The following is a 10,000-nucleotide window of genomic DNA, read 5'->3' as shown; positions in this document are numbered from 1 at the left end:
ATTCATTTTTTATTGTGGATTGTAGATTGATATTGTGGCCTGAGAGTGGATGGGGTGGGGGGGGGGCGAGGTAGGTGGTGGAGGGTGCGGTCCCCTCAGAAAGATGGCTTCACCTTTGTGCCTGGCAGGCCGGTGTCCTTGGGTCCATTTTTTCATCTTTTATCTGCCACCCCCCCCCCAACACACACACACACACACACACACACACACACACACACACACACACACACACACACACACACACACACACACACACACACACACATATACACACACACTCCCCCCTCCACGCTTGTGTTGTGTTTTTTTTTCTGGGCTGAGTGTCAACTCTGTCTCCACTAATGGATGGTTGTGAGGTGTATGTGTGTGTGTGTGTGTGTGTGTGTGTGTGTGTGTGTGTGTGTGTGTGTGTGTGTGTGTGTGTGTGCACAGCGACAGGGCTGCCCACCTGCCCGTCTGCCTGGGGGAGGTGATGCACTGGGAGACAGAGATGCCGGGTGCCTGGCATTCGATTCCGTCATCTACGCTGACCTGGGACACACACACACACACACACACACACACACACACATACACACACACACACACACACACACACACACTCATACATCTTAACCAAGCACCAGCCGCCCACCCACTACGCCACACCTAGACACACACATCATCATCACACACCATCACTTGCGCACATGCACAGACACACAGATGGACTCGCATATACACACTCAACCTCAAGACACACACAACACGTACAGTATAGAGGCTGCTCGTGTTGAGGGGATCAATTTGTTGTGTATAGTTTTACATTGTTAGAACAACAGAACACAACAGCATAAGCACAAGACAGTATACAGTGTTTAGAATGACCTACCACAAGCCATCGTCTCTCTCTCTCTCCCTTTCTCTTTCTCTCTCTGTCTCTTTCTCTCTCACACACACACACACACACACACTCTGCGACCCATCCACCTTCCCTGTCCCCCATGACCTGAATACGGGGCCTGGTGTTTAATCTCCAGACTCTCCTGGGTCACCTTCAAGTCCCGCTCACAAGTCCCGCACACGACGCTCTCGTCCTCACCCCAGGTGAACACTCCCTCCCTCCCTCCCTCTGCCACAGCCAGACGAGGAGACGGATGCTCTCTTTCTGACTCTGACTTTTAGCGCAATTGATTGCGTTGTTTTTTTTTTGTCATGTAATTTGTTGTAGATGGTTTTTGCCTGGTTGCCTGCGCACGTTTTATTCCAGTAATTGGTCGTTAGTGTTTGTTTGAGTGTGTGGGGGGGTGGGAGTTGCGTCTACTCCTCCTGATTGACTCTCAGCGCTGTGTTGCGGCGTAAGAACCCCCCCTTGTAATGTAATTGATCGTAATGTTAAGTGTAAGAAGCCTGGTAACGGACAGTCAGCGTTTCGTAAACGGAGTTTAAAAAAAATATCCCATCACTTTAATTGATCTTGCTTGTTCGGGGCACACGGTAAAGGTTAATTTCTTAAATGTTACAAGACAGCCTTCCCTCAACATCCTAGTATAACGTCCCCTGAAAGGCACGTATAAATGCACACACACTCACACACACACACACAACACCACATACACATTTCACAGGCAAACACACTCGCATGCACTCCCCTCCCGAATTGATCCCACTTGAAGCCATATTCACTAGAGAGGCCATCGATCCCTTAATCAATACACCAGTATACTCTGGAGGATAGCTGTTGGGTTTATGGCCCCTGCTTTATTCCCCTTCCCCTGGCCCGAGCCTCGTGGGCAGAGTTTTTAGCCTGCAGAAGCCCTACCAGGATTTGGGGACTTGGGCTGTGGGATGGGGCGGTGTGTGTGTGTGTGTCGGGGGGGTTGGGGGTTGATGGTGGGACATGCACAGCACCAGCGGAGAGATTTGATACCCGGTGTCAGATTTGTCAGTCCCGAGAAGGTCAGAGTCATCTTGGGTCTCTGTGCGGCAGCCGCGGTACAAAGCAGGTCGCGTATCGACAGCCCGGAGACGGCCTGGCGTCGGCTGCCATCGCTTGTCCCTCAGTGAGTGATTCTTTTTTCTCTTTTTTTTTTTTTTTGTTGCCCGGACCGAATCCCTTTTGATTCTTCTCTGAAGCCTTCCCTGATTGATCATTTACTGTAAGCGCGGCTTATATTTAGACAGACAAGGAAACAAATCACAAAAGGCAGCCATTTTAATCCACAAAGACAAAAAGCGTGCGTTTGAAGAGCTTTTGCTCGCGTTCAAGCTTGTTTGTATCCTAAAACTGGGCCGCGAGGACACCAAAAGCCTGCGCAGTGGTCTTTTGCACGCGCTGCTCCTGCTAACCAAGCTGGACAGACGGGAGAAGACATCATTAATTTCCTGAGACTTTGAGCGCAGAGGCATCATTAGTTTCCGAGACAAAAAAAAAAAAATGGCTGATTTACTTTGAGCCGACTGACAGGGGGGAGATGTTCCCTCTGGTGCCTTGTCCTGTTTTCAGAGCGCGTCGTCGGCCGTGGGCCACTCGTCATGAAGGGGTCAGGGCCTGCCATGTTGGGGGTCATTCCCCTGTAGCTCAGCAGGGGAGTGTGTGTGTGTGTGTGTGTGTGTGTGTGTGGTGGACGAAAGTGGAGGCGTTTGATGTGCAGACGGGCTTCAGGGGAGTACTCTTCAGCCGGCGTTTGATCCTCGCTCGGCACTCAGCCGGCCCTGCGCTCGCCCGGGCCAGGAAATGACATCTGAAACATTTCAATTGCCAGTCCGTCTACCTACCCGCCCCAGCCAAGTCTGTCTTTCTCCGTTCTTCTCCCTCTCTCTCTGTCTCTCTATCCTTCACTCTCACACTTCAACTACCTACCCGCCCCAGCGAAGTCTGTCTCTCTCCGTTCGTCTCTCCCATCCCCTCCTCACCTCACTCTTTTGTCTCTCTCTCTCTCTCTCTCTCTCTCTCTCTCTCTCTCTCTCTCCCTCTCTCTCCTTCACTCTCACACTTCAAGCTTGCTCTCTCGCTCTTTCTTCTCTCCTTTCATTCTGTCTTTTCTGTCTTCCATCTCTCTGTCTCTCTCTCTCTCTATCACTCTCTCGGTCTCGCTCACCTTCTCCGTTAACTCCTCCTGCTCTCCACGTCCATCTCATTATCTCTGTCTCTCTCGCGCGCACACACACACACACACACACACACACACACACTCTCTCCTTTATAGCCCTCCCTCTCCTTCTTTACTTGCATCCCTCGTTCATGTCGTTTTTTCCCAGTGATTTCTTTGTCTGTGGACCCAGTGCCCCATCTCACATCTTCCTTCAACAACCCCCCCCCCCCCCCCCCCATCCCACCCCACACACACACACACACACACACACACACACACACTGCAAGAGTTCCCCTGTTAATGGAACCAGTCAGTCAGAACGTTCAAAACACATATTAAAGGAGAATCAGGGAGAAGCTCCGGCTGGAAGACGGGAGGCAAATCGCGCTGTTCAAATGTTGTCCTTCTCGGCGGCGGGCCGTCCGCCCGCGAGCGCGGCGGCGACATAAGCAGGGCGATGGGACGTGCAACATTAATTTGATTCACGGCGCCCGCTCGCTCGGCGGCGGCCGCGTTGTCGGCGGCGACGGCTGTGAGTGACACCCCATAAACCCCCGACGTGCTGCGACGAGGACGACAGGGGAGCGGGCGGGCGGGCGGCGGGTGGGTGAGTGGGTGAACGGGCAGGGTGGTTGAGCAGACAGCACTAGCTGCTAATGTGACATGCGCCACTCCTGCGTACGGTTTTATGGGAACAGGGAAGAAGCGCACACACACACACACACACACACACACACACACACAGACACAGACACACACACACACACACAGGCGAGGCCATCAGCTCTGTTTAGAAGCCGCTAGACTGCAGTGTAGCTCCTTGTCAGCAAGCACACCACATCCTCGTCCTCATCCTCACTGACCATGAGTCCAGCATTGATTTACTGTACTTGCGGTCACTCAGTAGACTCTACTCTCCAAATTAACTCGGCAAATATAGTATACTCTTGTTTTGTTTGTTTTTAAAAAACACCAATTAAAGCATGGCATGGACTGTTAAAAACACTCCGTTTTAATTAGTGTCGACTATTGTGGAGACCTCTGGACCGCTTATTGGTTGACCTTGCTAATGTGTTCGACCTTTTGAGATATGGGAGTTCCCTCACATAGGTTAACCCATCTACCCCATGGTGTGTGTGTGTGTGTGTGTGTGTGTGTGTGTCTGTGTGTTAGGATGCGCTTGGCTCCGTGCCACCGCGTGAGCCTTTGTTGCCGGAGTGTTCTGAACTCCTGGATTAGCCCTGAGCTAAAGAGCCGTGATGTGAAATGGAAACAGTTCTATCTAAATTGGGATCTACTAGCCAAAGACAATGTGGTTTATGTCTGTGCGTTTCTTCCTTTTTTAGAGAATATTTACCATAATAGCACATGTAAATGCTCAGCTTTAGGGAGCGATAATGCGCCCACGACCCTCGCTTACCTCCCCAAGGCCTTCGAAATGTGTGTTTACGCACCTGTGTATTGTAAAAAAGTAGCGATTCTAAACTATCATAATTTAACGTTAGTTCCGATCCACTATCGGACCGTTTCTTTTTGTCTGAACCGTGTTTTGGAAGCGGGAAGGTTTCTGTTATTTTTTTTATTTTCTGTTTTCCTGTGCCAGCAAGAGGAACACCAAGAGGCTCAGCACAGTCTGCACTCTGCAGGCCACTAATCTTTGCAGGCGAGAGCGTTCGCCCTGTACCGCTTTTAATGAAAGCATCCTCAGCCACGCTACAATCACCCCAACCTATCTAGGCTTATATTTCATTCTGATGGGAGATGTCATCACAACGTATCATCCACGCATGCACCCACACACATGCGCGCGCACACACACATACACACACACGCACACACATACACACATACACATACACACACACATACAGTACACACTCACTCATACAGTACACCCACACACACACACAAACACACACACACGCACACACGCACGCAATACCACCATTGCAGTCTGCATAAATGGCTTTGGCCATAACATAGCATCCGAGAGTATTGCACAGAGCTTAGCCGAGCTGGATTGTCTATGGGCTACATGTGTGTGTGTGTGTGCGTGTGTGTGTGTGCGCGCGTGTGTGTGTGTGTGTGTGTGTGTGTGTGTGCGGTAGCTGTTGTAGCAGCCTGTCAGAGACAGATGCAGAGAAGGCGCTAGAAGGCAGGCGACGCGCGGATGACAGAGTGGCACATCTGCACGCTCACTTCCCTCCTTTATTTTGTCAGTTAGGTGCCTGGAGCACATCGGCGTGCCTCAACCTGGCGCGGGCACTCCGAGCGCCAGATGCCAGTCAAACACATCTCCGTGTCTGTCTCTGTCTCTGTCTCTCTCTCCCCCCCCTGCTTGACTCCTGTCGTGATGGCTGCTATCTGCCACATGCCTTTGAAGACTGCGCGCTGCCTGCCTGCCTGTGTGCCTGAACCGGCTGAGCCGTTGATGATTGGTGTCACGTGATGTGATGCGCGGCTGCAGGGCCTGGCCTGAGGGACATGCCCCCCCCCCCCCACACACACACACACACTCTTCCTGCCTCTGCCAGGTTCTCATCAAGCAATATGCCTTCAGATGGTTCAAATAAAAATAGAAAATTGTCTATGTGTTCGCCACAATTCTTTTCTGTTTTTATTTTTTGTCGCTATAGAACATTTGTCCTCCTTTTATCTGTTGTCAGGGAATGTATCTTTGGCCTTTTTGAATATTATATTTTTGAGTTTCTCAGATGACTTTGTGTTTTTTTTTGCTGATCTCAACATCTCACATATTCAGCTGCACTGCTGCTGTGTGTAAATGATTTGAGCAGTGCTGTGCTGTGCTGAGCCGAGCCGAGCGGAGTCGACTGACCCGAGGTGGCCTGAGTGGAGTACTGAGGAGGACCGCGGCGTGCCGCACCGCGCCGCGCTCTGGCCGCCCTGACCTTGCGGCGCTGGCCGGGCGAGCAGGTGTCCTGCGCCGCGCTGTAGCGGGTCGCCGAGGGCCCTGTAAGGGGCGGTGTAGAATGAGCCACCGCCGCCGCCGCCGGCAGACAGGGTCGCGAGCTGACCTCAGATCAGCTCCGCTACGCTCTGTTCTGCTCGGCACGGTGGAGGGCAGCGTGGCGCGGCACTGAGGCGGCCGATGCTTCCCGAGATCAAATGGGCGCTCCCTCGCTCAGAACTGGACACAGCAAATGTCAGTTGGAAAATGGAGGGATGAATCATTGATGAGGGCTGGTCGACTGGTTGAAAGAGGAGTGTGTGTGTGTGTGTGTGTGTGTGTGTCAAGGGTGTAGCTGTGAGTGTGTGTAAGTGAGAGTGTCGAGGGAGGTGTGTATCTGGGATCTGTGTGTGTGTGTGTGTGTGTGTGTGTGTGCGCATGCGTGTGTGTGTGTGTAGGTTGCTATATTCAGCACTACTGACTGAATCCTTTTCCCAGTCTGTGGAGTTTCCCCCCTGTGAGGTCATCAGGCTCTTTGGTCCTCATATCCCCGACATCATCACCTCCCTCTCTCCCTCTCCCTCTCTCTCTCTCTCTCTATCTCTATCTCTCTCCCTCTCTCCCTCTCTCTCTCTCTGTGTGTGGATGTGAACACAGGGGGGTTATATTCTCATGTCACTCAGCACCTGTGCAAACACAAGCCACACAAAGCCAGTTCTGCAACGCTCAGCAAAATATCCATCTGGACACTAATCCAATCATTTGCATCACTCGAGGCAGCAGCAGGCGAGTCACACACACACACACACACGCGCGCACACACACACTAACCCCAACCGGCCTGTTCGTTGAGGCCCCCGATCAGCCTCTGGGCCTTACGCCGCTTGATCTGGGATTGATTGCTTTGGTCTGCGTGACAGCTTCATTCAGTCTGTCAGTGTTAACTTTTCTCCCTCTCGGTCTCTCTCTCTACCGCATTTTCTTTTTTTTCCCCCTCTTCGTTTTTTTTTTTTTCAAAAGCGTCGATTCAAACAATGATGTTTCTTTTCATCACTGCTCATCACCCAGGCAACGCCATAGCAACCTGTGATCAGGCCACAGAAGAGATCAATTAGCACCATCTGAAGCCCTTAATGTTTTTTTTTTCTCCCTCCTCTTCTTCCTGCGCTCAGGATTAATAAATTGTCACTCTGCTCTCCTGTTAAAACAAGCTATGTGCCAATCCACAAAGTCATAATTACTGTTTTAGCACAGGGATGCAAGTGCAAATTCACAGCTGATATGAAGTGAATCATCACCCACCGGGGCACATGACCCCTTTCTTTTTGCACACACACACACACACACACACACACACACCTTTTTGCCAGACATCATTTCTATTCATGTGTTGTTAGGATGAAACATTTAATGACGACTGTAGGGGAATAGTGATGTTAGCATTAACAATGGAAAATCTGAATTATATATTTAATATGCTGTTTAGCCTTTGCTTAAAGTTTTCCGGATTAAAGCTGGAAAGTTCTAAAAGTTGTTTCCAAGATATATATTACCATGCTGTGTTTAACGTGCAGTATAGGTATTACTTAAAGCTTTCTGGATTAGTTGGAAAGCTGGAAGAGTTGTTTCCCTGTGAGAATCAGAAGATTAACAGAGCCACCTTGTCTGTCTGTCTGTGTGTGTGTGTGTGTGTGTGTGTGTGTGTGTGTGTGTGTGTGTGTGTGTTGTGTGTGTGTGTTTTGTGTCTCCTTCACAGGCATTGTGTCCAAGTCGTTTGAGTGTCGTCTGAAGGGCCAGGGCGCCACCTTCGTCCAGGCGGAGCTGGCCTTCGCCCCCGATGACCCGTCCTCGTCGGCGGCTGCCACGCTGTGCCGCATCGGCGCGTCGGGCCTGGAGGGCGTGGGCTCGGAGCAGGTGCAGCAGGTGATCATCATCCAGGGCTACGACGGCGGCGGGGCGGGCAGCATGGAGGAGTCGGCGGCCGCCACGCTCCAGACGCTGGCCATGGGCGGCCAGGTGGCCGAGGTGCTGCACATCACCGAGGACGGCCAGCTGGTCACGTCGTCGGGTCGCCCGGCGACCAGCGCCGCGGCGACCGCCGCCGCCGCCCACCTGCAGCTGCCGCACGGCGCCACGCAGTACGTGCTGGTGGAGTCGTCGGGCGGAGGGGACGGGGTGGAGGCGGCCGCGGCGGCCATCTTGGAAGGACAGGGGGCGATGGCGATCGGAGGGGGAGGGGGCGGCGGCGTGGTGGTGTCCGAGTCGTCGTCGTCGGCCCTGGACGCGCTCCTGTGCGCAGTGAGCGAGCTCGGCCAGCAGGGCGGCGCCGACGACGGGGAGGTCATGGCGGCCGCGGCGGACAGCGACGGCGAGATCATCACCACCACGGTCACGGACGAGGAGGGCCTCGGCGAGGACGAGGAGCCTCGGGAGGAGGTCGCCGAGGGAGAGGGGGAGGTGCAGGTTTACCGGGAGGTGCTGGAGGGCGAGGAGGAGGGGCCCGAGGCCGTCGGCATGGTCACCCAGGTGGTCAGCCACGGCCCGTCGGACACCCCGCACGACGAGATGGTGCAGGAGGTGCTCCAGTTCGCCGCCAGCCAGCTCATGATGAAGGAGGGCCTCACGCAGGTCATCGTCAACGACGAGGGCACGCACTACATCGTCACCGAGCTGGACAACTCCACCCTGCAGCTAGAGGGCGCCGTCTACGCCCAGAGCGCCGAGGCGGGCTCGGAGGAAGCCGCTCACCTGGAGGCCCAGGGAGAGGCAGGGGAGCAGCGGGTGGTGGTTTACACCGAGGAGGCCACTCACTGCGACCAGCCGGAGGGCTGAGGCGAGACGAGACCACACTCCCCCCTACGTTCTAAACATCCACTCGTTCACCACATAGCGCTCCATATGGTGAACAACTACATGGTGGTGATTCACTATAGACTGCGCTATGTAGAGAATGAGTGGGCATTGCGAGTACGAGCTGAACGTACCCTCGTCTGCTCTGTTAGCACACAACAGCAGCAGCGGTGGGCGTCTGATTCCAGTGGCCCTTCCGGAAGTCAACCACTGCCTGTCAGATCAGCGTCGTTTGTACTCACACGTGTAGCGCGCGCGACAGTTAACTCAGGACGACTGTTATTTTTTTCTACGCTAACATCGCACAGGGCTTGACCTGAAGACGGAGATCTTCCATAGGAACGAGGTGCTGACAGGGCTTTTGGATAAATTGGAATGCGTTTGTTGTGGGGCTGCATAGGACTAAGGAGCAATATAGTGTCATCATTTCTGAGGCCCTTTGTGTCTGTACAAAGAGGCTTTAGTCAACTCGCAAATTAAAATATTTAGTGTCTGTTAGCACATGTGTCAAGTACATGTGTCATTTCAGAATCAGTTACCATGTTTTGGGGGAAAAAAAGCTTATTTAATGTTTAAGAAATATTTGTTTGGTTTATTTTGTATTATTATTATTGATTGATTGTTTGCTGACATTATTGCTTGATTGTTGACTCTGAAATGCGAAGTTTATTTTGCTTGGTTATGTCTTCTGTTTTGTAATTTAAAAATGTTGATCTCAGATGGATGTAGTGTGAGCAAAACTGATAATTGCAGTTAGGAGGTGACATTAGGCTGTGCACGGAAATTCACAAGAGATCACATTTACAGCTCGCATGATGTTTTGAACATCACTGTCACATTTCGTAAGCTCCCTAGTGCTGCCAGAACCTTTGGAAAGCCTTTTGAAGTGCTACCACAACAGACTCAGGAAGGTATGACTATCATCTGAAACATTGTGTGTCTGTTACAGTGCATCTGTTAGCGACATGGCTGTCTCCTGAGCACATAAACCAGGGACTTACGTACGACAGTGTCAAAAGCTATTCTTTCTCCGCATCATTTTATCTGGAGAACTGCTATTAAAAGTGCTCGGAATACTGCATACCATCAATTTCTACCTAGTTCTCCATTGTTTCATAACTTGATCTGTTGAATTCATAGGATTCTTTACAATGAGGTTTCTCTCTGA

The 10,000-nt window shown here is 52.0% G+C and overlaps 1 protein-coding gene across 1 annotated transcript in view; it reads left to right on the top strand.

Annotated features, from left to right (window-relative positions):
* znf407 (zinc finger protein 407) overlaps nt 1-10,000 on the top strand; it is a 146,869-nt gene that overhangs the window by 136,757 nt on the left and 112 nt on the right. Inside the window, exon 9 of the mRNA XM_062538395.1 lies at nt 7,739-10,000. This exon is cut by the window's right edge and continues 112 nt beyond it. Within this exon, the coding sequence (XP_062394379.1) occupies nt 7,739-8,814 (1,076 nt within the window). The 3' untranslated portion in view covers nt 8,815-10,000. The remainder of the gene's footprint in view (nt 1-7,738) is intronic.

Source organism: Sardina pilchardus, chromosome 6 (genome assembly GCF_963854185.1).
Source record: "Sardina pilchardus chromosome 6, fSarPil1.1, whole genome shotgun sequence".
In the NCBI taxonomy this organism is placed as follows: domain Eukaryota; kingdom Metazoa; phylum Chordata; class Actinopteri; order Clupeiformes; family Clupeidae; genus Sardina; species Sardina pilchardus.
Note: the sequence above shows the minus strand (reverse complement) of the source record. Positions and strands in the feature narration are given on the sequence as shown.